The sequence below is a fragment of the Macaca mulatta genome, chromosome 15 (assembly GCF_049350105.2).
Source record: "Macaca mulatta isolate MMU2019108-1 chromosome 15, T2T-MMU8v2.0, whole genome shotgun sequence".
NCBI classification, from domain to species: Eukaryota; Metazoa; Chordata; class Mammalia; order Primates; family Cercopithecidae; genus Macaca; species Macaca mulatta.
In genome coordinates, this window is record NC_133420.1 from 36,194,021 (window position 1) to 36,220,987 (window position 26,967).

Sequence of the window (26,967 nt, forward strand, 5' to 3'; positions counted from 1 at the left end):
CAGCTCATGGCTGTCTGTGTGGCACTCCAGGCCTCTGCCCAGTAATACCTTCCATGCATTGTGACAATGAAAAACACCCCTGGAAATTTCCAAAACCCTCCGTAGGTGGCAGTACCAGCCCCGCTGAGTTACACGAATGGATTCTTATGGAGCAGAAGTGTTCTCATCTCTCTTCCTTAAAAAACATGCTGTTATGTTGCTGGAGGGCATTTGATTTTTGACACATTCCAGAATTATGTTTAACGCTATGGGTTTGCCTGATTCCCACTTTACTTTCTGAATCAGAATGGACCTGGTCTGTCTCCCTGCCTGGCTGGGGAAATGGCCTGAGTTCATCGCCAGGGTAGCCAGAACTTGCGTGCAGAGAGGGCACCAGCAGGAAAGTTTGTGACCTCTCAGCACAATGCCACCCTGCAGGCAACCTTATCATAACCCTTGTTCTTCAGAGAGTGTGTAGGATCTTGGAAGCCCTAAGCAGAATTCTCAATGGGGTTATCATACAGATGCCTCCATTGTACAGGTAAGGAAACTGAGACCCAGAGAGGGAAAGAGACTTGGCCGAGTCACATAGCAAGTCAGACACTAATTAGGCTTTGAGTTGAAGTCAGTACCAACAAATAACTGAATCTTAGGGGTTGGAAAGGACCTGAGAGACCATCCAGGCCACTGCCCCGCTGGGTGAATCCCCTCCACACCCAGACAGATGGTCAGGCTCCAGCCTGTACTTGATCATCTTCAGAAATGGGCAGTTTACTATTTCTCAACGTACTTTGTCACATGATGGGACTGCTCTAACTTTTAAAATATTCCTGAGTTGACACGTTTCTCCCTGTGTCTCGTCCTCCTTTCCATCCTCTCTGGGTGCAGTTTGGCCCTCTTGATCCCGTGGGACATGCATGTTACCTATACCCCCTATGACAACCCTTTAGAAATGCCAAAATTGTATCCATGTCTCCTGGGCTTTCTTCAGTCTCTGGCATTGTACTTGGCACTGAGATTATTGTGATGAACCAATCGGATGTGGTTCTTGTCTTTGTGGAGCTTTTATTACGGTAGGAAGACAAAGACTACACAAGTGTGAGCAGGTGCACTGAGGCTCGCTGCCCCATGGCCTCTGCCAACGTGGTGTCATGGGCCCTGGGGCTGGCCAGACTGCATTTGATTCCATCCATGGTGACATGCGTGGCCTCGCAGTACTGCTTTCAGTCTATCAAACTCAAATAATCACAATCTCATAAGGGTGTTGGAAAGATGAGCAACAGAGAGTATTAATAAGAACGCTGTATTGGGAGACTGAGGTGGGTGGATCACCTGAGGTCAGGAGTTCGAGACCAGCCTGACCAACATGGTGAAACACTGTCTCTACTAAAAAAATACAAAATTAGCTGGGCATGGTGGTGCATGCCTGTAATCCCGGCTACTTGGGAGGCTGAGGCAGGAGAAGTGCTTGAACCTGGGAGGCATAGGTTGCAGTGAGATGAGACTGCACCATTGCACTCTGTTACCCAGGCTGGAGAGTGCAGTGGTGCAATCTCAGCTCACTGCAGCCTCCGCCTCCTGGGATCAAGCAATTCTCCTGCTTCAGTCTCCCGAGTTGCTGGGATTACAGGCACCTGCTACCATGCCCAGCTAATTTTTGTATTTTCAGTAGAGACAGGGTTTCACCATGTTGGCCAGGCTGGTCTCGAAATACTATACAATGCCAGGCACTCCAGCCTAGGCAATAAGAGTGAAACCCAGTCTCAAAAAAAAAAAAAAAAAAAAAGTGCTGTAAAGCATTCAGCATCCTGATGCTCAATGCATATTAGTTTCTTTCTCTTTCTTTTTCCTTCCCCCAGTCTGACATGTTTGGAGCATCTTCCAGAAAGGGCTTAAAGCTCAGGACAAAATGATTTATCAGAGGAAAATCAGCCAGATTTATCTCTGCTGCTCTTGAATTTCACCCTTTGGTTAGATAACTATGAGGTACTTTATATTTTTATTTTATTAATTTTTTGAGACGGAGTCTCACTCTGTCACCCAGGCTAGAGTGCAATGGCATGGTCCCAGCTCACTGCAACCTCCGCTTCCCGGGTTCAAGTAATTCTGCCGCCTCAGCCTCCAGAGTAGTTGGGACTACAGGCGTGTGCCACCACACCTGGCTGATTTTTGTATTTTTATATTTTTAGTAGAGATGGGGTTTCACTATGTTGGCCAGGCTAGTCTCAAACTCCTGACCTCGTGATCCACCTGCCTTGGCCTCCCAAAGTGCTGGGATTACAGGTGTGAGCCACCAGGCCTGGCCGGGATACTTTAAACATTGTACAGGCAAAACACAAAAAAGGAATGTATGCAGCCAGGCCTGGTGGCTCACACCTCTAATCCCAGCACTTTGGGAGGTTGAGGCGGGTGGATCACGAGGTCAGGAGTTCGAGACCAGCCTGACCAACATAGTGAAACCCCATCTCTACTAAAAATACAAAAAAGTTAGCCAGGCATGGTGGCGGGTGCCTGTAATCTCAGCTACTCAGGAGGCTGAGGAAGGAGAATCGCTTGAACCTGGGAGGCAGAGGTTACAGTGAGCTGAGATTGCACCATTGCACTGCAGCCTGGGTGACAGTGCGAGACTCTATCTCAAAAAAAAAAAAAAGGAACATATGCATATTTCGATTAAAGTTGAAGGCAAAAAAGTAAATGATCTCACAGATTAATTGCTAAAATGTTATAATATATATTGACTAATGTCACCATTGACTAACATTGCTGTATCACCATATCTTATATATTGACATTGTAATCAGTCCACATTATTAATCTGAATATGTATGAGTGCCTATTGGTGTTCCCCAAGTACATTATGATTTTAAAAGCAATCCCTAACCATGCAAGTCTGGGAAGTGCTGGACCAGAGAGGTTTTATGATCATCTCTATTTGACAGATGAAGCTGATGCTATCAAGTAACACATGCCTTGCTATTTCTTATACATATTTCTTCTGTGGCTGTTTAGCTCATGGTATTCTATCTTGACATCCTGAAACAGCTGTCCTGTTCAGACTGTAGCATAGCTGTTCTGTCTTTGTGGGTCATAGGTGAGGTTTCCCTAAGCAGGGTGGACTTTCCAATGTCCAGTGAGTTGGCAGGGACATTCGACAGGCTGGGGATCTCCTTTTTTTTTTTTTTTTTTTTTTTTTTTTTTTTTTTTTTTTTTTAAAGACAGAGTCTTGCTGTGTCACCAGGCTGGAGTGCGGTGGTGCACTCTTGGCTCACTGCAACCTCCACCTCGCGGGTTCAAGAGATTCTCCTGCCTCAGCCTCCCAAGTAGCTGGGACTACAGGCGTGCACCACCATGGCCAGCTAATTTTTGTATTTTTAGTAGAGATGGGGTTTCACCATGTTGGCCAGGATGGTCTCGATCTCTTGACCTCGTAATCCACCCATCTCAGCCTCCCAAAGCGCTGGGATTACAGGCGTGAGCCACCACACCCGGCCACTGGGGATCTCTCTCTTTTTTTTTTTTTTTTAATTATACTTTAAGTTCTAGGGTACATGTGCACAACGTGCAGGTTTGTTACATATGTATACTTGTGCCATGTTGGTGTGCTGCACCCATCAACTCGTCAGCACCCATCAACTCGTCATTTATGTCAGGTATAACTCCCAATGCCATCCCTCCCCACTCACCCTTCTCCATAATAGGCCCCAGTGTGTGATGTTCCCCTTCCCAAGTCCAAGTGATCTCATTGTTCAGTTCCTACCTATGAGTGAGAACATGCGGTGTTTGGTTTTCTGTTCTTGCGATAGTTTGCTGAGAATGATGGTTTCCAGCTGCATCCATGTCCCTACAAAGGACACAAACTCATCCTTTTTTATGGCTGCATAGTATTCCATGGTGTATATGTGACACATTTTCTTAATCCAGTCTGTCACTGATGGACATTTGGGTTGATGCTGAGCCTCCAGGGAATCTGGATGTTTTCCCAGGGGATGGGAAAACATTGCCTCTGCCATCTAAGGGCAAACTAAAGAGCTCTGTCATGCTGAGGTGAGAGTATCTTGTAAACACAATTATCAGTGCTCTTCTCTGTGTTTATTTCCCTTCTCCTCTCCTTGAGTCATCAGTAAAGTCTCAAAAGCTATGTCTATGGCTGCGGGGGCCTAAGGAAAGAGTTGGAGCCCAGGTGTTGTCCAGAGCATTAAAGGGCATCAAAACTTCCCTCCCTGTCCTAAGACCATTGTGGCTGTGGTAGCCGCTAGCGAGGTATCCCCAAAGGGAAAGTAAATTTGGGAGAGCGGTTGGGGCATCTGCTGCCCCAAAGAGAGGCTGCCTTCGGTGTCCCTCTCTGATTTACTAAGGAAGCAGAGAGGTTTCCTTTCAAATGACCACCCAGGTGAAGTGACAGACCGGAGATCAGGAAGCGGGTGCCGGCCTAACATTTCCTGGGAGCCCATGAGAGGGAGCTTAGCCCAAAGTCCTGTTGTCCCGTGGCCACCTGATGCCATTGAAATGAAAGTGGGGGAAACAGGCAGTGTTGATTTAAGGAAACACAGCTTCTGTAGCGGCCCCCCGGTGGCACAGTAGGAGTTCCTTTGTACAAATTAGCTCAACTTGGCTTCCAACCAACACGCTCATTTAGAATACCCTGGAGTTTCAGGGTGATCAAAGGCATGAACAAGTAATTCCTTACATGTCAACACCTTCATGCTTCTCCTTGAAATTTAAACCAGCAGTTGAAATCCAGAGGCTTGCAGGAGATCCTGTTCTCACTCTCGTGGTGTAAATGATCAGGCTGAGTGTCCCGTTCCTGGGCGGGCACTTGGCCGCCCTGACCAGGCTCTCTGAGTGGCTGGGTGTGTGTTTAAAACTATCCTCTTGGTTGTGTCAGTTTCCCACCAGTTCTCTTTAGAGGTCAGAGCTGTTGCCCAGAAGCACCAGCTCTGCACTGCTGTCTCCGTCCACCCTGGGCTTGTGAACCTGATCCAAGTACAGGCTGTGCTGCTGGGACTCAGGGCGAGTGTCCATCTTGGCGGCCTTGACCCCTGAAGTAGGCTTAGCTTCCTTGTCCCACCCCCTGCCTTTTGGCTTACCACCTCCTGTGTGATCTGCAGGTCACCTGGCTTCGCTCAGTCTCAGATTTTTACTTGTAACATTATTAAGAACAGTGTTGCAGCTGGGTGCAGTGGCTCATGCCTGTAATCCCAACACTTTGGAAGGCCAAGGTGGGTGGATCACCTGAGGTCAGGAGTTCGAGATCAGCCTGTCCAACATGGGGAAACCCTGTCTCTACTACAAATACAAAAATTGACCAGACGTGTTGGCACACTCCTGTAATCCCAGCTACTCGGGAGGCTGAGGCAGGAGAATCACTTGAACCTGGGAGGCCACAGTTGCAGTGAGCCAAGATCATACCATTGCACTCCAGCCTGGGTGACAGAGTGAGACTCGGTCTCAAGAAAACAAAAAACAGCGTTTCACACACATACACACAAACAAGGTACTGAAGAACAAAACAAAATAAAACCTAAAAAAGAAAAAAAAAAACAATACCAGTAGATTTCTCATGGCTTAGCTGTGGAGATTAAGTGAAATAACTATTGTAAGGCACCTCATAGGTGCTCATAAATGGTAGTTGTTACTGTTATGTATTATTATTAATAACATTTTAAAGTGTTACCAGGGGTCCTGATCCAGACTCCAAGAGAGGGTACTTGTATCTCATGCAAGAAAGAATTCAGGGCAAGTCCATAAAGTGGAAGCAAGTTTATTAAGAAAGTAGACAAATAAAAGAATGGCTACTCCATAGAACAGCCCCAAAGGCTGCTGGTTGCCCATTTTATGGTTCTTGATTACATGCTAAACAAAGGGTGGATTATTCGTGCCTCCCCTTTTTAGACCATATAGTGTAACTTCCTGACATTGCCATGGTATTTGTAAACTGTCATAGTGCAGTGGGAGTGTCACAGTGAGGAGGATCAGAGATCACTCTTGTTGCCATCTTGGTTTTAGTGGGTTTCAGCTGGCTTCTTGACAGCAAGCTGTTTTATCAGAAAGGTCTTTTTTTTTTTGAGACTGAGTCTCGCTCTGTTGCCCAGGCTGGAGTGCAGTGGTGCGATCTCGGCTCACTGCAAACTCCGCCTCCCGGGTTCACGCTATTCTCCTGCCTCAGCCTCCCGAGTAGCTGGGACTACAGGCGCCCACCACCACGTCCAGCTAATTTTTTTGTATTTTTAGTAGAGACGGGATTTCACAGTGTTAGCCAGGATGGTCCCAATCTCCTGACCTCGTGATCCACCCACCTCAGCCTCCCAAAGTGCTGGGATTACAGGCATGAGCCACTGTGCCCAGTCATCACCAAGGTCTTTATGACCTGTATCTGTGCTGACCTCCTGTCTCATCCTGTGACTTAGAATGCCTCACCTTCTGGGAATGCAACACAGTAGGTTTTAGCCTCGTTCTACCCAGATCCTATTTAAGATGGAGTTGCTCTGGTTCAAATGCCTCTGATAAAAGTATTAAGATGTATTAATACTCTAAGTAATGTATTTAGGGCTGTGAGCATTCCTCTAGGAACTGATATACAGACCTGAAGATGATATGATTTAGCAGAAAAAGTGTGGCCTTTGGAAATTTGAACACACACCCATGCTCAGATCCTGGCTCCCCAGGGTATAAAATGTGTGATTGGGGAAATAAATTACCCTGTAAATCTCACTTTCCTTGCCTGCGATGGGAGGGCAGGTTGGTAATAATAATAGTATTAGGTTGAATCACATGCAAATGTGTGTGCGTGTGTGTGTAGCTGGGTTTGACTTATAAAAATGACAATTTCTTGTGGCTCACTCTTTAATGCCTATCTCACAGGGTTGCTTATTAGAATGGAAAATAATGTATGGGAAGTGCCCAGCACAGAGCTTGTACTGCAGTCAGGTCACCTAGGAAGCTATTGCAGCAATTCAGGTGAGAAATGCTGAGACGATTAAGGGACTGTAAGACGTGTTCAGATGCAGAAATGTCAATTTGGTGATTGGGTGGGGGTGAGTGATGAGGGAGAAGGTGATCTCAGATCTCTGGCTTGGGAGTATGGATGGATGGTGGTAATGTTTACTGTTAGAGGGAACACAGGAGGGGTAGAGTTGAGAGAAAAGACAATGAGCTTAGTTTTGGACGTGTCAAATTTGACATATCTAATTGTATGAGTCTGGAGCCTAAGAGAGGTACGCTCCAGAGATAGAGTGGGGAGTTATCTGCTTTTGAGGCATACTTTAACTGAAGTCCAGGAAGTGATTGGCATCACCCAGGATTAGCGTTTGAAGAAATGTCACCTGTGATCCTGGATACAACATGACAGCATTGAACCAAATGAGACAGAGGCGGGTTTGCATAAGCATTTGCTGAGTCCACCTCCATTAAGACTCTTCCAGTGCTAGCTGGGGACATAGTGGGCAAGAGAATCGACGGATGAGGGAAATACTGTCCCTGCCTTCAAGGAGTAAGCAGCGTAGTTAACTCTGCCACTTTTTTGTAGGGTCTTGGAATATGGAGAGAAACCTCTAGTTACAAAGCCTAGAAATGAAAATTCTGGGTCGGGTACAGTGGCTCATGCCCATAATCCCAGCACTTTGGGAGGGTGAGGCAGGAGGACTGCTTGAGCCCAGGAGTTTGAGAACAGCCTGGGCAATATAGCAAGACCCCGTCTCTGCAAAAACAATAAACAAACAAATACATAAGTCAATGAAAATGCTATTGCCTGTCTTGTAGGATTAGATCTCATGTATACATATTGACGTGCCTAGTGCACTGCCTGGCACTGATCAATACTGCAATTGCTCAATACTGCTAGTTTAGCCAAAAGAGCACTGGAAGGGAGGGCACTTTGTTTGAGTGTTGCAAAATAAGACATTCATATTCTTGCATTAAAAAAAAATTTAGGCTGGGCGTGGTGCGGTGGCTCACACCTGTAATCCCAGCACTTTGGGAGGTCGAGGCGGGCGGATCACTTGAGGTCAGGAGTTTGAGACCAGCCTGACCAACATAGTGAAACCCCGTCTCTACTGAAATACAAAACTTAGCCGGGTGTGGTGGCGGGTGCCTGTAATCCCAGCTACTTGGGAGGCTGAGGCACGAGAATCGCTTGAACCCGGGAGGCGGAGGTTGCGGTGAGCCGAGATTGCGCTATTGCACTCCAGCCTGGGTGACAGAGCGAGACTTTGTCTCAAAAAAAAAAAAAAATAAATAAATAAATAAAAAATAAAAAGTTTAGTGTGTAAATTATGGTGGACTGCAAGGGACATAGGACTGTGGTGTGGGGAAGGAGGAAAAGCTGGGCCCAGAGATCTGAAGCGCCTGTGACTATAACCAGTTGTATACACTCGGAAGTGAGCTGAAGATTATTTAGCTAGTTCATTAGCAGGAAATCCTCACTATTGGAAAAACGATTTTAGCTGCAAGGGGAGCTTACTCAGCAGCGGAGTGTTATGTTCCAGGCAGGCTCAGCTGTGATGCCTTCTGGGCTCTCAGTAGGAGACTTGGGGAAGGAGAATGAGGCTGTGGGCCAGGGAGATGAGGCAGGCTGTGGGCTGGACTCTGATGGGGTGGCCCCCAGGAGTTGGGAAATGAGAGGCTGACACCCAGGCGGACCCAGGGAATAGCCGAGTCTCAGGAGACGGGTCCCAGCCACCCATGGGCGAGCACTGGAGGAGAGGATAGGCAGACGCTGAGACTCTGGCCAAGTAGGTTGGGATGAGCCTCACCTGGGAATCTGATCACTTAGGAGGATGATCAGGAAACCAAGGCAGCCTAATACAGATAAAATGAAATGCTAATATAGTACTGTGAGAGGGAGTAAGTAGCTTGACCAAGGTCCTATAGCTAGGAAGGGGCTGAGCTGAGATCTGAACCCAGGGCAGCCTGACTCCGAAGCCCACGTCCTCTCTGCAGCTGCTGCTTGCAGACATCCAGTACGAGGACTCGGAGGAGGTAAAGGGAAGCTGCAGTCTGAGGACCCCCACGTGCGCCAGGGTCACCCAGGGCCCTTAGGAAGCTAGGCTTTAGGCCAAGCAAGCCGGACTTAGAACCCATGTGGTAGGGGAATTAGGTGGGACTGGACAGAGGCTGGCTGGAACTGCACTGTGGGGAAGGAGCGGGGAGGCCAGGCAGGGCTGACTCACCAGGCTGTGTCCTCACTTCCCTCAGCTCCAGCAGTTAGGGGCAGGGTGTGAGAAGGGACCCGAGAGGAAGATGGACAGTCTCACAGTGTGACTGGGACCTTCCTATTAAACAGGTTTCAGTGTCCCAGGTGTGTTCTAGGGAGGTTTATGGTTGCTCACAAATGATGGGTAGATATGGCTCACAGAAGGCTGCTGTTCTCCAAAAGCAGGGTCCATTAAGTTGCACTGGCAGCAGGCTGGCATTGGGGTAAAGCAGGTGGAGAGGCTGTTTCTTGCCCCTCGAGTTTTCTGAGCAGAAGCACCAGCTGCCTTGAGCAGCTGTGTGATGCTATGTCCACCTCCACAGTGAACTTGAGAACATCTTCAAAGAAAGGGCAGCGTGGCCCAGAACTGACCTAGCTAGATGACTGTAGATTTCTCACTGGATGCTCTGGGCCTCAATTTCCTCATTCTCCATAGAGTGGAGAGTTGGCGATTACATAAAGTAGTATCTTTGCAGAGCATCAAAATTTATAATAGCAGCAAACAAATGTATTCAGAACAAGAACGAGAGAGAGTACTTATTCCAAGTTTTCTTCTGAAAGATTTCTTCAGATGCCTAAATTAATTATGATAGAAACAGCTTAGGGTTGAATATCAGAAGATTTAATGTATTATTTGGGTTGGTGCAAAAGTAATCGTGGTTTTCACCTACTTTCAATGGCGAAACTTCTATTACTTTTGCACCAACCTAATAGTTCTGGTTCTGCTACTAGCTGTGTGGCCTTGGGCAAGTCTCCTTGCCCCTTGGCCTCAGTTTCTTTGTTTATAGTGTGTGTGTGTGTGCGCTCGCATGTGTGTACTCATGTGTGCATGTGTGTGCATGTGCGTGTGTCTCTGTGTGTGTGTAGTGATGATTCCTTCCTGGGCCTCAAAGGGCTGGTCATGAAGATATGGGGAAGCTCAATATGGAGAAGGACTTTGGGAAGGAAAAGATGTTTGTATAGAGGGTTGCAGGCCAGGAAATGATTCTTAGAGGGAACTTCCCAAGGGACCATAGATGATGGGCGGGGCTTTATAGGCAAAAAGGGGCAGGAGGCCGGTGGAGGTCCAGGGAAAGCCGGTGTAAAGGCATCGAGGTGAGAGAGAGGACAGGAGGGAAGGGCAGGAAGTGAGACTGCCAGGGTGCGTTGGTGCTGGCTGCCAAGGAAGGGAGGATCATCCAGGCCATGTGAGGAGTGCATGCAAGGGGTCAGCCCCAACTCCTTGGGGTTAATTGATGCCATCGCTCCAGTAAACTCAGGGTAATCATCAGTGATAAGCCGAACAGGGTTGCTTTCTTTGCTGCTTAGATTTTCTTAACTGGAACTCTTCAAAAGTCAGGGAGTGGTGAAAATGTTTGACCGCACAGTGGCAGGCACTACTCATGGGCCCGTGGTTTCCGCACTCACCACGGAGCTGAGAGGTCTGTTCGGATACCTGTGCTCCAGTTCAAGGTATGCCCCATCTGAGTTTAGAGTCTGAGTCTCATCTCTGTCAGACAGCAGCTCTTATTCTTTCTAAGCCTGGGAGACTTGTTGTATCAGAATTAATCATCTGTAGGAGATAACGGACAACCTGGCCTGGTTCCGATGAACAGTAAAGGGCTTGTGGAATATTATAAGTCCTAAATTAGCTCTGTCTGGAGTCGTGCAAATAATACTCATTTGATGAGGTGAATTCCTCCTCTCCTTGTCCCCACTTTCCTTCAATAAGATCTGCTCCTCTCCCTGTAGTCCCTAAATCTGTACCATCACCCCTCCCCATATTGCTGAAGCCCCAAACCGTGAGCTTACCCATGACCCTTTTGTCTCTCCCTTTTCACATCCATCCAGTCACCATGTGCCCTGATTCTACCTCTTCTCTCAGCTCCCTATTTCAACCCCACTGTCCCTGCCCCAGCACAGGCCTTCGGAATTTTGATAGCCTCGGGACCTTCCTAAACCTGGCTTTATTCCTTCCAAACTATCTTCTTCCTGGGTGCTCTGGTGATGTGTGGATGCATGTACCTCGTCAGTTGAAACTCCATCCTTCGCCTGCAGATCCAGTATAAATGCAAGATGTTTTGGGGCCTGTTCTGCCCATTCCAGCCTCTGGTCAGGTGCCGTCTTCTTCCTCTCCATCCTATCTCTGCATAATCTGGCCCATTGTGAGGGCCTCGGCCATCCTCAGGGGCCTGATGACCCTAGATCTCTCTCCCAAGCTCCAGATACATTTCCCAGGGACCACAAACCTCTCCAGGTGTGCGCCCTCCAGGGTCCTCTGCCCAGCTGATCATCTTCCCACTGCCTCCCCCAGCCCTTCCTCCTCCCCTTGTATTCCATGTGACTACCTAGACATAGGGGAATTATCCTTTATGTTCCTGTCTCCCTCTCCCATTCACCCAGTTTTGTTGATTTTAGCTCCAAAATATTTCCTAGGCCTCTCTCCTTCCCTCTGACTCCACTGCAGCCTCAGTTTAGGCTTTTCCTCTCTGCCACAGACCATCCACCCACTTGGGTACATTTTCTATGTGGTAGCCTGAGGCATCTTCACGTAGTACACATCTAATTAAGTTGCTTTCTTCTTAAAACGTTTCAGGGAGTCCCCATCGTTTTAGGACATTGCTCAAACTCCCTAAACCAACATTCGAGGGCCTTCCCTATGAGGCCTTACCTCCTAGCTAGGCCCGATCTTCCTCCATCCCCTTTCTTCTCATACATCCCTCATTTATTCTGGCATGGGCTCTGGAATCCGCCTGGGTTCAAATCCTGGCTTTGTGACCTATTGGCTGTGTAATCTTTGACAAGTTACTTGACATCTCTGGGCCTCCCTCTCCCTATCTGTAAAATAGGATTGTCGTGAGGATTAAGTGAGATAATACCTCCAAAGTGCTTAGAACAGTGCCTGACCCATAGGAAGGCCTCAGCAAGTGTATGCTAATGCCATTACTATTATCGGTGGTGGTGGTGGTATCTGGCCCCTGCCTATCTCACTAGTGGGATTTCCATTGCACACCCCCTCCACCTCCTTTATGTTCTCCAGCCATCAGAATTATCTGCAGTTTCCCCGAAGTGTCCTGCCTGTTCCTGCATTCATAACCCCCCACTGAAGCAGCACATCATCTGCCTGAGTCCTTCCTTTCTGCCTCACTGCTCTTTCTCCCATTCTGCCCCAACAGGCCATTCTTGCCCTTTCCATCTGGCCCTAGGTAACCTCACTGCAGACTGCCTTCCATCTTAACTGGACTCAGAAATTGCCTTGAACATTGAGGTAGGAATTTGCCCTGGGTACCAGGCTCATGTCCCTGAGGCTGGCAGGGGCTGGCCCTGCCTCCTGTCTGGCATGCACTGTGTGACATTGATTTTGTCTACCAGAGGCTTGTTTTTGCCTGAGATCTGTAGCGTGTGCCTGTGACATCAAAGGTCTGAGTTGCTAAGATTGGATGCAAATCCACCTGAGTGACAAAGGAGTGCCCTAACTGGTTTTGACTTCTTCAGTATTGCAGACACAGTATTTCTTCAGAAATTGGCCTCTTACCTGCCCCTCATTGCTAATAATGTTTTGTGGCTTGATATTCTAGTTGCTGAATTTCTCCCTCCAAATATTTTAGCTTGCTTCCTCCAAATGCCCTGCTGATTTCCTCAAATGCCTCATAAATCTCAGATCCAAATATCCTCCTCTTATAGATCATCGCAATGTGCTGATCCAAACAGCACAGTGGGAACTCTCCGGTGTGATGAATGCCACTTGTGTGTTTGTAACGCGGCCTTCAACTGTGGTGATGTCAAGATAAATCACGGTTCAGCACTTGCTTGCTGGCGGAAGCCAGGGACCTTAGTCTGACCCATTTATTTTATAGGTGACTACAACAAAGCCCAGAAAGTTAGGGGACTTTCTCGAGGTCACACAGTCAGAAACAATTGGGACTAAAATCCAGATTTTTTTGTTTTTCACTGTAGTACTATTTCTAACTTACCAAAAGCTGTGGCTTAAAAAAATTGAAAATTAATTTTAAAATTTTGGTAAAATATACCCAAGATTTACCAGATTAACCATTTTTAAATGTACATGGTATGTACGTTAAGTGTACCGTGGCATTAAGTACGTTCACATTTTTGTACAACCATCATCCATCTCCAGAATTTTTTTAATGTTGCAAAACTGAAACTCTATACCCATTAATCATTAACTCTCCATTCTCTCCCACCCCAGCCCTGGAAAACACCATTGTAATTTCTGCCTCTATGAATATGACTGCTCTAGGTACCTCATATAAGTGCACTCTTACAGTATTTTTCTTTTTGGGTCTAGTTGATTTTGCTTAGCATAGTATCCTCAGGATACATCCATTTTGTGCCATGTGTGAGTTTCATTTGTAGTGGTGTTTCTTTAAGACCATTTTAATATCTTAGTAGAGTATCTTACTGCTCAGTAGTGTTGGAATTTTGAACGGGGAGACTTTCCCAGTAGTGTTTTCTAAATGTCCACTAGGGGGCAGTAAAAACCACATAAATTTTTCAATAGGCCCGAGGAGTGCCTGGAAATTAGGCCACTACCTCCTCTGTGTATCTCTTTCAGCCATCCGTGTATACAGTTACAAGGTAATGGATTTCAGGTCCAACAGCGGGTTTGGATAAAACTAGAGATACCATCAGTTGTAGCATAAGTGCAAGTCTTCCTCACACTCCAGCCAACACCAGTGCAGAATACTTCATTCAATATATTGGTTTCAGATGGTATTTTTATTTAATTCACTTAATCCAGTGATTCTCAGACAGAGTGCTCGTCAGAATCACCTGCGGTGATTTTTCCAAAATACACATGCCTCAGGTCTCATCTCAGATTGATTAAGTAAGAATTGCTGAGGCTGGGGCCCAGGTATATCGATGAGATTTCCATTCTGGTCCATGACTTCTTTTTAAGAGCCAACGTGTTACTTTTTAACTTTAATAGCTGCTGGGAAAGGGTCATTCTTAAATAAACCTCAGAGGAGAGCGAATATGAATTCTGAAAAATGTTTCTCTTTTTACGGTAGCAGTGGTGGAAGGGTCTGGTGGCTATGGGAACCACGTTCTGAACAATTGTGAGGGTTTCCTATAGATCACACCTGGGCTTTAACAAGCAAAGAACCCAGACAGAAGATGTGAAACTGGGGCAGTCTGTCCAACTCAGGATCTACAGATATAGTTCCTGGATCTACAGATATAGTATGGCCTATAGTTCCTGGCCATACTCAGGGCCAAAATCTTTTAGGGTGAGGCCAGAGCACAGACCTCAGTACTGTCTGATACATTAGGAGGATCTTTCCTACAGTAATAAGAGGAACAAGAGATCTTCAGTTTTATCTTAGAGGTAAAACTTGAGGTGGGGTAAGGAGACCTCAGTTCTCATCCTGACCATACTACTGGCCAGTTGTGGGACCCAGGGGAAGTCACGTCACCACTCTGAGCCTCAGTTTCCCCCTTGACTTTTGAGAGTACTGGATGATGTTGATCTCTGAGGATTCTTCTAGTTCTAAAAAATTCAATGATTCTATGAGTATTAATAATCTTGATTTGTATGGCACTATTCTGGCAAAGAGCAGAAGAAGTATTCAGGAATCCAATGAGTGACGGAGACTATTGACTAGGTAGTTTAATTTATTTAAGGCATACACATGGAATTCAAAGGAGAAAATATTGCTCTGGATAATATATTGAACCGTTAGTGTCTTTGGCATAGCAAAAGCTTTCCAGAGGGAAAAATTTCCTATCAGTGCAAACTTGACATTTTTCACTTCCTGATCCATAACTACCATTTGTCCAGCATACTTATATTTACTGTAAAGGGCCAAGTGTACGAATGCTTTGGTTGAATATTAAATAACTACATAAACGTCAAGGTCACAGTTGCAAGAAAGCCTCAGTGGAAGGCCCTGGGAGGCTTGCATTGATCTCTTGTGAAGTTCCATTCTCGGATCCTGCTGACAAGGGGAAACAATTGATGTGGACCATTGTTAAGGCTTTAAGTATTTCTCCATTGTTAAAGATCTTTTACAAGCCTGGAAAAACTGATAGTGCCCAAGGAATTGGCAAAAGCTTCATTTAGAAATATAGGCTGGTCAAAGAGATAAGCGCAAGCCAGAGTGCAGATGTCCTGGGTTGGGCTTACACAGCAAAGGCGGAGGGCTGAAAGGAGTCCCTCACTGGGGCACCCACCAACTCAGCCTGCCGGGCACTGCCCTCAGATTTCAGAGGGGAACTTTCACACCAGAAGCTGCAGAGAGCGTGGCTCCTCTTTCAAATCCACCCTTACATTTCCTCCAGCTTCTCTCTGCTTGTGAAAACCTCCTCTCCTGCCATTTCAGTCCATCCACTCTCCATAGCTGCAGGAAGCACCTCACCAGCATCCGGGGTAATGGAGCGAGGATGAATTATGCAGATCCACAGGTCCAGACCGACTATCTGGACTGGTCTAGTGCCCAGATAGTTAATTATGTGAGTGTTCCACTGACCTGGAGGTGGGAGGAGAGCAAATACTGTGGACGACGGGATCTGGTTTCAAAAAGATCTCAACAGACGGAAGGATTGGTCAGGTCTACCAGATGAGCTTTAGAAGGGATGTAAACATAAAACAAACATTTCCTGTGCACTAGCTCGGCTCTGTGTTTGGTATTGCGCTTGGCCCTTTGTACGTTTTAGTTTATTTCATCCTTACAATGACCGAGTGAAGGTAGGTGTCTATATCCCCATTTTTAAAGTGAGGAAACCAAGACATGGTAGGATAGAGGAAGGTCCAAGGGCTTCAGTCATCAATCTAGATTCCGATCCCAATTCTGCCCCTATGTTAGCTGGCAAGTCACTTCATCTTCTAAAAAGAGTGACAGCCAGGCTTTGAACTTTTTTTTTTTTTTTTTTTTGAGACAGAGTCACGTTCTGTCGCCCAGGCTGGAGTGCAGTGGCCGGATCTCAGCTCACTGCAAGCTCCGCCTCCCGGGTTTATGCCATTCTCCTGCCTCAGCCTCCCGAGTAGCTGGGACTACAGGTGCCCGCCACCACGCCCGGCTAATTTTTTTTTTTTTTTTTTTGTATTTTTAGTAGAGACGCGGTTTCACCATGTTCGCCAGGATGGTCTCGATCTCCTGACCGCATGATCCGCCCATCTCAGCCTCCCAAAGTGCTGGGATTACAGGCTTGAGCCACAGCGCCCGGCCTGAACTGTCTTTTATTTCTCAGGTTCTAGATGCTTAGTCTCTTGCATTTACGAATGCATTTAATCCTCAAAACAACCTTACTCCTATTTCACAGATGGAAATGGTGTAGATAACTTAAGTCACTTGTCCAAGGCTGCAGGGTAAGGAGCAGGGCCAGTGTCTGAGCCCAGGCCATCTGACTCCAACACCCATGGCCTTAGCATCTGCTGTGCCCTCTCTGTTCCCGACATAAAAAGGCACAACCATATTTTCTGTGAGAGTTAGATGAGCTAATTAGGTAATCGCCTGATATAGTGCCTGGCATTTCACAGGTGCTCATAAATAATATTAGCTCACCATCATTATCATTCTCAGCCCTATTATTAGTCATATGACCTGTTCAAAGTGTAGCTAATAACTGGCAAAGCAGGATTTGAACCCAAGTCTTGTGACTGCCAATCCACTACACTCTCCACCTCGCTCTGGAGCACAAGACTGGGGACAATCTTGATGTCACTATCTCAGTACCTTGTGCAGTGTAGTCTCCATGGAAGATGCTCAGCCCCTGCTCAGATCGGCAGGGATCATCTTGTCACTCATTCACCACACATTTGCTAAGGCCCCGCTCTGTGTTAGGGATCCAGAGGGAAAAGAATATAATGTCTGCCATCCTTTTCTCCCCCTCCAGGTTCGAATGGTGAAAGACGATGACCCCTCCTGGAAGCCCACCTTTATCGTGAAACCTGATGGTGGTTGTCAGGGTGACGGAATCTACCTCATTAAAGACCCCAGTGACATCCGCCTGGCAGGGACCCTCCAGAGCAGGCCGGCGGTGGTCCAGGAGTACATCTGCAAACCTCTCCTTATCGACAAGCTCAAGTTTGATATTCGTCTGTATGTCTTACTCAAGTCCTTAGACCCCTTAGAGATTTATATAGCCAAAGACGGACTCTCTAGGTTTTGTACCGAGCCATATCAGGAGCCCACCTCCAAAAACCTGCACCACATCTTTATGCACTTAACCAACTATTCACTGAACATCCACAGCGGCAACTTCGTCCATTCGGACAGTGCTAGCACCGGCAGCAAAAGGACTTTTTCCAGCATCCTTTGTAGACTGTCTTCCAAAGGCGTTGACATCAAGAAGGTCTGGTCTGACATCATCTCCCTGGTGATTAAGACGGTCATCGCGCTGACTCCAGAGCTCAAAGTCTTCTACCAGTCAGACATCCCCACGGGGCGGCCGGGCCCCACGTGCTTCCAGGTAACCATTGCCAGTTCCCAGCCTGCGTTTCCAGCCTTAACCGGCCTCAAGAGGGCTCTCTGGCTTCGTGTGGGATGAGTGATCAGGGTGGGATGGCCAGAGGATGGGACAGGGTTGGTGGTGCTCTGGGCTTGGGTGTTAAACCTGGGCCCAACTTCCAGATTTCTGTTTGCTCGCCATGTAATTTGGGGCAAGCTACTTCCCTTCTGTTACTTGTAAAATGAAATGAAGAATACCTACCTTAAAAGGTTCTTGTAAGAATTAAATGAGATAACGTATGTAAAGCAGAGTTTTACATTCATTCATTTACTCATTCATTCATTCACTTGCTCATTCAACAGCTTTTGACATACGCTTAGAAGGGGTCTGGCATTGTCTTGGGTTCTGTTGAGACAGTAAGTCAGGGCCCTGCTTGCTGATGCATAGAGTCTGTTGTGAGAGACGTATAATTTAAAAAGCAATGATTATGAAGGGTTATAAGTGCTAGAGTAGAAAAGGAAACGTCTGAGGTGCTGAGATCGTGAGGCCACGTAACATTCTCTGGGCGGGAGTGGCGTGGTCAGAGAAGGCTTCCCAGAAGAAATGGCAGTCGAACTGGAACCTGGAGCGAGAGTTAGATGAAGCAGGAGAAACTGGGTAGGGGTGGGGGAGGCAAAGGTTCCAGGTAGAAACGTGCTGAAGCCAGAGAGGTGAATGGGAAGCAGGAGGCACTGGAAGAGGTTGAGTATGGTTGCTGGGTGGGGTTTAAGGCAGAGATGTAGGGGGAGATGAGGAAAGGTGAGGTGGGAGAGGAAGGTAGGGGCTGTGTCGAGAGCCTTGGTATTGCCGGGGGTGGAGGGTGCAGTCCCTGGAGAATTTTAAGCAGGGGAAAGATGCACTCAGATTTGCATGTTACAAAGTGTGTCTACAGGGTAAAGAGCACACTGAGACAAGGCCAGAAATTGGGAAGTCCCTAGGAGACAGTTGCTTTCACACAAGCGGGAGAGGACACTGGTTTGGACTGGGAAGGTTGTGGTGCAGATAGGGGGAATAGACAGATCTGGGTGACAGGGAAGGAACTAGAGGGGCTCAGTTTGGTGACTGGATGAGGCTGGAGAGAGAGGAGAGATGGTGGCAGTGAGGGCAGGGAGGAAACGAGGCTGATGTGCAGGTGGCTTGTGTACTTGCATGGATGGATAGAGGCCCCTGGAAGAGGACCAGGCTGTTGGGGGAAGGTTGGGAGTTGGACTTAAAGTGCCTATGTGACATCCAAGTGGAGAGATTGAGGGGACAATTGGATATTTGGAGCTTGGAGTTCAGGAGACAGAGGTCTGGGTCGGGGACGGAGATGGGAACTCGTCAGCAAATGGTGACCAAAGAGGGTGACAAGAGGACTGAGAAGACACCTGTGGGCATCATCATTTCACTAAGGGACAGGCAGGGGAGGGGGAGGGAGCCAGGAAAGGAGGCCAAGAAGCAGTGTCTTGAGATAGAATAAATATGAGGAGAGAAGGAGCCCGAGTGGCAAGGAGGAGGTGCTCAGGGAAGCAGGCAGGGATAGCGTGTCAAATGCTGCTGAGATGCCGGGCAAGACCAGCCCTGAAACTGTCCACTCCACTCATAAGGAGTTGACTGGAGAATTGTCTTCAGCAGAGCGATGGAGCCAGGGCCAGAGTCTGGTGGACTCAGCCAGAGTGTGGGAGGGAAGGAAATGAGGAATGAGGCTGGAACATTCTTACAGGCCATTTAGCTGTGACAGTGCGGGGTGGGCAGACATGGTGTCCATACACTCCATAGGTACACACTTTCCTGCCCCCAGATCAATCAGTGAGGGGAGGAGAAGAGAAGAGGAGGAACCTCTGGCACCCTCTCCATCTAATCCTTACAAGTCATTTTGTAGCACTCGATATATATGAAAAAAGAATACATGAAACATACTTGTAAGCCATGAAGCCAAACAACAAAATGATTATCTCAAACCCTCCTCTCAACCCAAGATCTCCAACCAGTGTGTTTCACCCCCATACCATGTCCCTGCCCAGCTCTGGGATAGACATTACCCTGAATTTTATGTTTATTATTTCCTTGCTTTTGAAAATACTTTTATTAGGTGTGAATGTATCTCTAAATAATATATTGTTTTGTTTTGCTTGTTTTTGAGTTTTATAAAAATGCTATTATAAAGTATGGAGTCTTCTGCAACATTCTTTTCCACTACACATAAGGTTTCAAAGGTCCACCCATGCTGGTGGGGGTCGTGGATACTGTGTCATTTGCACTGTTGTAGATTCCATTGTGAATATGCACAGTTTATTATCAGTTCTTCTGTCGAGGAACATTTGGGTTATTTCCAGTCTACAGCAGGCAGGTGACAGGTCTCTTGGGACAAGAAGTGAGAAGGGAGGGAGTGGGGCAGTGTCTCTAGTGGATGGGACATTCATTCAACAACAGAAGAGGAGGCTGGTCCCAAAGTGCAGCCCCAAACCCAGAGAGGACACCCCAGGGGCTGGGCACCAGTCAGCAGGATTTCCAGGCAGGCTGGAGGGGAATTTTTGGAGGGGAATTCAGGCCATGATCAGTACCAGGAAGGGGTAATTGCCCATCCAGAAATCTGTCCCAAGAAACTGGACCCCTGGCCTTTGGTTCCCAGGGAGGTTGGACAGCTCGGCCATCAGGTAGGAGGCTTAAAACATTAGAAAGGAGAAAAGGGCAGAACTTAGAGGTAGGACCAGAGAAAACAAGTCCCAACCTAAGCCATCAAAAAGTTAGGGTCAAGGAGATAAGTTGCAACGTGGACATGTCCAGGGGTCATCCCGGGGGACCATGTGGTCGGATCTGTTTGACAATGACAGCTATTCCAGGAGTATCATGTGGGCCCGGCATGCAGAGCCAAGCCGCAGAGCCCTGGTTTGGACCGAGTGGCAGGGTGGAGGGCAAGGCTGGTTGTTTTGCTGCTTGTCTTGCTGTGGACAGGCACATGGGTTAGCCATCAGTAGGGCCCAAGCTGTGGGGAGCTGGTGGAGGGGGCAGACAGGGAGGGAGCCGCTGGTTTGGACAGATCATGTCTGCAAATGGAACCACAGCCTTGGGACTGTTTCCCACTGCTTGACCACACTAAATGCTTCCAGGCCTGGGCGAGAGGAGGAGCACAGGGGGAGGCCAGGCTCAAGGAAGCGCTCTTCCTCTTTCCAGCTGTGCGGGCTCGGGCGTGTTTCTTCACCACTCCGAGCCTCTGCTTCTTTCTCTGTAAATCACCTACGCTCACTTCCCTGCCTGCCTCTTATTGTGAAGTAATGTGGGTGACAACACTTCGACAGGGTATAAGGTATTAGATATTTGGAATTTGTCTTACCATACATTTCAGATTCCGAGTCATTAAGGGAGAAAATGGTATCCTTTTCTCCTTGGAGCCCTCTCTTACTTTATTCTTATCACTTGTAAGAGCACTTTTCAGTTTGGGTCTCACATACCTGAGCTGACTTGGAACCTAGAGATTTAGGGACCTGGTTAGGTTCTGCCATTGACTTGCTGTGTGTTCTTGTGTATAAGTCACTTAACTTCTATGCGCCTCATCTTCCTTGCCTGCTTCACCGGGTTGTTGTCAAATTCCAGTATGATAAAGATATGATAAAGATTTTCAAGCTGTAATGTTCTGTGCAGATAGAACACATGACTTCTTTGCCATACAGCCCCTCTCGCTTGTTGCCTGGGCTTGACCCAGATTGCAGCATTCCAGAACGTAAACTCTAGCCAAAGAAATCACATTTATCTTAAACTTATGACGGTGACCCCTTTCCAGTCATAGCCACAATAACGACTTGGGAAATTGTGATGGCCCAGAGCAGTTGCGGGCACTGCTCAGGCTGTGGGCAGGTTTCCTGTAATCTGCTGCTAAGGAACGTGGCTTCCCTGTCATTCCCAGCCTGTCCCCTGTCATTGCCTAGGTAACTCCCAGCAACATATCCTCATGTCATTCTTCTTGAGGGCACCAGTGTGACTCTGGCTTGTACAGCAAGGTCTGTCTCAGTGTAGATGAATCATATGGCAGAAATAACACACGCGGAGGAAAGGCTTCCAGCTCAGCTTTCAAGAACGTTCAGTTCCATTGCTTGGTCTGTATCTTCTTCTAGCTCCCTGTATCTAATTCTCTCCTTGGCCCATGATCCTTTCCCTTAGATGCCTGAAGGAGATGCTGTTCCTAAATCCTAAGATGTTTTTCCTCTTTATTCTTTGTTCTTTTTGACCTCCTCCTTACCCTTCAGCCCAGTTACCCCAAGGGAAGAAGGCCAAGGAACAATGCAGCAAGTGGTCAAGGGCTTGGATTTGGTTTTTAGACAGCCTGGTTTTGAGCTAACCCTGGCACCTGTAGCTGGTCTTCTTGGCAAGTTAACAATTCTTAGCCTCAGCTTCCTTATCTGCAGTTACAGACCATATTTGTACCTCTCTCTCAGAATTATTATAAGTGCAAATAAGAGCAAACTAGGAAGAATATTTAGCACAGCACCTAGCACATAGGAAGCACTTAATAAATGACAGTTTTACGATTATTCCATTGTTTGTTATCTGTAACCACAACAGCTCTCAAATTTGTCTATGACGAAGTCCCTGAAAATTATAAGAAACCATGAAATATTCACATTTAAACAACGGGAACACGAGCATTCCAAGGAGCATAGTTTGAAAACCATTTCCTTAGCCTGGCATTTGTCACCCCTGACCCCAGCCCCAATCTAGCTTCCCTGTACCCTCCCTGAGCCCTGCAGTCTTGAAAAACAGATCCAATTGCTGTCTTGGACATAATTTGTGCTTTCCTATTGCTGCCTTTTGGTTCTCTTCTGTCTTGGCTGACCTGGCACGCTCTCTCCCATTCTTGCTGTTTCTTGAACTTCAATGCCTTCTAAGGTGCTATTCAAGCCCCACCTCCTAGATAAAGCCTTCCTCCAAAAACCACTTCTGATATTTCAGCTTCTTCTTCCTTTGGACTTTAACACATTCCCTGAGCACCCACTGAGAAAAGCCCTGAGCTGGTATGGGCGTGTGGTTATGGATAAGACAAGGTCCCTGCTCCGAGGGGGTGCACAGTGTAATGGGGAGAGCTGACTCATGAGAACTCCAGTCCCTTGTAAAAAAATGCTGTGAGAGGGTCCATGTGGGATGCTGGGAGAGCCCAGAAAAGGGAGTCGTTAACTTTGCCTAACCCTGTCAGGGAAGGCTTCCCCGAGGAGGAGATGCTTAAACTGGAGCATAAAGCATGAATAAGGGTTTGCCAAGCGGAATATGATAAAAGCATACACTCCCAGTTTTTCTCCTATGTCCCTGGCTGCTGCTTCTCAGCCTCTTCTTCTGGACCTGTCAGTGTTGGAGAGTCTCAGGGCTCCATCCTTGGAAAGGTGTCCGCCTATTGGCAATCACTCCTAAATGATCCCACGTAGCTTCCATGGCTTTAAGCACCAGTTCTGTGCTATTGGTGCCCACAGCTGTATTTCCAGTCCTGACCTTTCCTTGAGCTCCAGACTGGTATATCCCAGTGCCCACTTTAATTTTCTACTTGGATAGTTAATAGCCATCAAACACTGAACATGTCCAAAGTCAAGCTCTTGACTTCCCACCCAAACCTACTCTCTATTGTCTTTACTGTTTCAGTAAACGAGTGCCATTCAGTCAGTCACTCAGTCCAAAAGCCTGAGACATCCTTCTTTTCTCTGTTTCCCTCCTTCATACATCCAATCCATAAGCAACTCTTACAAATATCCTTTAAAATATTCCCAAATGCAACCACTTCTAACCAACTCCATTGTTGCCATCCCAGTCTAGGCAGCCATCACCTCACACTTGAATGGCTGCCATAGCCACCTTTGCTGCCTATAGCCTATTTTTCTTACTGTAGCCAAGGCGATGCTTTGAAACACAAGCTGGATTCAGTTACTTTCCTCACTGAAACCCTCCAATGGCTTTTTCATTGCACTTACAATCCTGGCTCCTTCTCATGGTCTACAAGATGCAGTACCATCTGCCCCATGTCTATCTGACCTCATCTTCTGCCCCTCTCCCTCTCGCTCTCTCATTGCTGTTCTTCAGAAGTGGCCTTTGTTCTTGCTGTTCCCTCTGCCTGGAATGCTCTTCCCCAGCTATTCAAACATGACTTATTCTTTTTATTTTTTTGAGATGGAGTTTCACTCTTGTTGACACAGGCTGGAGTGCAATGGCACCATCTCAGCTCACTGCAACCTCCGCTTCCTGGGTTCAAGCGATTCTCCTCCCTCAGCCTCCCAAGTAGCTGGGATTACAGCTACCTGCCACCATGCCCACCTAATTTTTAAAAATATTAGTAGAGACAGGGTTTCACCATGTTGGTGAGGCTGGTCTCGAACTCCTGACCTCAGGCAATCCACCCACCTCGGCCTCCCAAAGTGCTGGGATTACAGGTGTGAGCCATCATGCCCAGCCCAAAAATGACTTATTCTCTCACTTTATTCAGCCCCTGTCCATATGTCACCTCCCTGAGACTTTTGCTTCTGGTGATGAGGGAGTAACAAAGACTAAATGTAACCTTCTGCAAACAACTAGACTATCAGAAATATATATGAATACGTACATGAAAGAAGCATTTTCAGACTTTGGACCACAGATAACTCAGCACTGTGATCTCTGAGAAAAGGGGGAAAAAAACCAAGGTGAGTCTTATGGTTGCCTGAGCTTTTCGTCTGGGGGCAATTTTTGGAATATGGACACAGAGGAGGTGAACCTAAACAGCGTCCAGTGACCTCACTGAGTTGAGGAGATGAAGATTGAAGCTTGGGAAGGCTAAGGTGGCTGGAAGTTGTGGGGCAGAATTATAGAAAGGAAGGAGCTAAGCAGGAAAAGAGCTCCAGAAAGCTGCATGGGATCTCAGTGGGTCTCTGCTGAGTCCTAGGCTGTGCATGCATGGAGGGTTAATCCACAAAACTGGACAAAGAATAATTGGGGGACTGATAAGCTGAACCATTTCCAGGGCTCACACAGGGCAGAGAGGCATTCGAGCACTGAAAAGTTGGAGTGAAGAGTCTTTGGTGATGGCTGGGAGCATGCAATGGAGTCTCCAAAGAAGTTCTGCCTTAATGGGGAGAGTTAAATCTTCCCTGGGATGAAGATTACTCTAGATCCATCCTATTCACCATAAGCAAAAGGCTTTGAAGGCATCAGTCTGATTTGCAAATAACTGACTGCCAAAACAAAGCCCAGCACTTTAAAAGGAAGACAAAGTCCAGACTCTCAGCATTGAAATATCACAATGTCCGGCATTCAATTATAAAAAATCTCTAAACATTCCACAAAACAGGAAAAGGTAACCTTTACCAATGGGGGAATCATTTAAGAGAAACAGATCCAAAAATATCAGAAATGATGAAACTAGCAGGAAAAGGATACTAAAACAGCTGTTATAACTATATACAGAAATTTTAAGGAACATATGAGCTTAGTGAAGAGAGAAATGGAAGCTAGTGAAAAGAGCCAAATGAAACTTCTATAACAGAAAATATAATCTCTGAGGTGAAAATATCACTGGATGTGATTAACAGCAAATTAGACGCTGAAGTAGAAATCATCAGTGAACTTGAAGACATAGCAATAGAATGTGTCCAAAAATAGAGAAAAATGACAAGGAAAAAAAGAACAGACTCTCAGTGGACTATGATCCAACATCAGGTGGTCTAACGTGTGTAATTGAAGTCCCAGGGCAGAAGAGAGAGGGAATATAAAAAAACTTTTGAAGAAATAATGGCCAAAATTTTCCAAATTTGAAAAAAAACTATCAACCCACCATCTAAGAAGCTCAAAACATTCCAAGTAAAATACACACACACGCTCCCCCACCCATTATAATCACACTATTGGAAAATCAGTGATGATCAGAAAATCTTAAAAGCAGTCAGAAAGAAAAGATACACTATGTTCAGAAGAACAAAGAATAACCACAATGTTCTCATCAGAAACTGTTCGGGCCAGAGACAATGGAATGACAAGTGTCTCCTCTTTAAAAAGGCCCCCCTGGCTCTCCTAGGTGGATCACCAAATGCTCCCCTCCACCCACTGTATCACACTCTGTGCTCTTACCTCGCTCTCATTATTGACTTGCTTGTGGTATCTCTTCCCTCTAAAACATAAGCTACAAGGGGGTAGGAGTTTTGTCTTATCACTGCTTTATGCTCAGTGCCAAGAACAGTGCCTGGTATCTAGTAGTGCCCAATAAATAATTGACAAAGTAAGTAATGCCTTCAGGCAGAAAAGTATGAGGGCAGAGAGCAGTAAAGCATCCTTGAACTACTAATGTTTCAGCACAATGAGAGCCCAAGATGTGTAGTAGTAGCAAGTGGGAGGAGATAAAGCTGGAGTGTTGACAGATGTCAGGCCATAGAGCAATTTGTAGGACATGCTGTGGGACTTGTGCTTCATTTTGTAGACAGGGATTTTACGCAGAGGAGTGTTAATAGTCTATTTGCACTTCAGAAAAATGGCTCTGGCAGCCCTTTGTGTCAGATGAATTAGAGGGGCGAGTTTGAGAGCAGAGGAAAGGCGAGAGATGGCACAGACTTGCGGAGAGTAGAAGCAGAGGGAATGGGCCAGGTCTAGAAAGTTTTTTAGAAGGTAGAGTATGCAGGTGTTAGTGACCAGCTAGTTGTAAGGGATGAAGAGGAAAGTTTTCACTTGTGCGATTGGGTGGATAAGGAATACAGAAAGCAAAGGAGATTTTAGAAAAATACGGTGTATTCGTTACCTATTGCTGTGTAGCAAATTACCCCAAACCTTAGGAGCTTAAAACAACAAATATATCCACTGTCTTGCAGTATACGTGGGTCAGGAATTTATGCTTAGCTGATTGCTTTTGGCTCAAAGTCTCTCGCAAGGCTGCAACCCACATGTTGGCCAGGACTGCAGTCACCTCAGAACTTAACTGGGGAAAGCTCCTCCTCCAAGCCCACTCCCATGCCTGTTGGCAGGTCTCAGGTACCCCCTGACTGTTGGCTGGAGAAATCAGTACCTTGTCACCTGGGCGTCTCCATGGGACAGCTCACGACAATATGGCAACTGGCCTCTCTCTGAGTGAGTGAGCAAGAGAGTGAGAGAAAGCACCCCAAGATAGAAGCCACAGTCTTTTTATAACCCAATATTAGAGGAGACATTTCATCATTTCTGCCCTATTCTGTTAGAAACAATTCACTGGGTGAGGTCACACCCCAGTGTGTGTGAGGGGGGATTACACAAAAGGAATGAATACCAGGAGGTAGGGATCATTGGGACCATCTTAGAAAGAGTTGACCACAGAGTGCATTTGGATACACTGAATTTGTGGACTCTAGGACCTCCCAGTTGGGGATACTCTGGATGCAGATGGAAGCATAGGTGTGGGGCTCAGGAATGAACCCCTG

At 46.8% G+C, this 26,967-nt stretch overlaps 1 protein-coding gene across 5 annotated transcripts in view; it reads left to right on the forward strand.

Annotated features, from left to right (window-relative positions):
• Positions 1 to 26,967, forward strand: part of TTLL11 (tubulin tyrosine ligase like 11) — a 272,684-nt gene that overhangs the window by 85,282 nt on the left and 160,435 nt on the right. For all 5 annotated transcript variants that reach the window (XM_077968073.1, XM_028834888.2, XM_077968075.1 and 2 more), the window contains one exon: positions 17,006 to 17,581. In XM_077968073.1, coding sequence (XP_077824199.1) covers positions 17,006 to 17,581 — 576 coding nt within the window. The remainder of the gene's footprint in view (positions 1 to 17,005; positions 17,582 to 26,967) is intronic.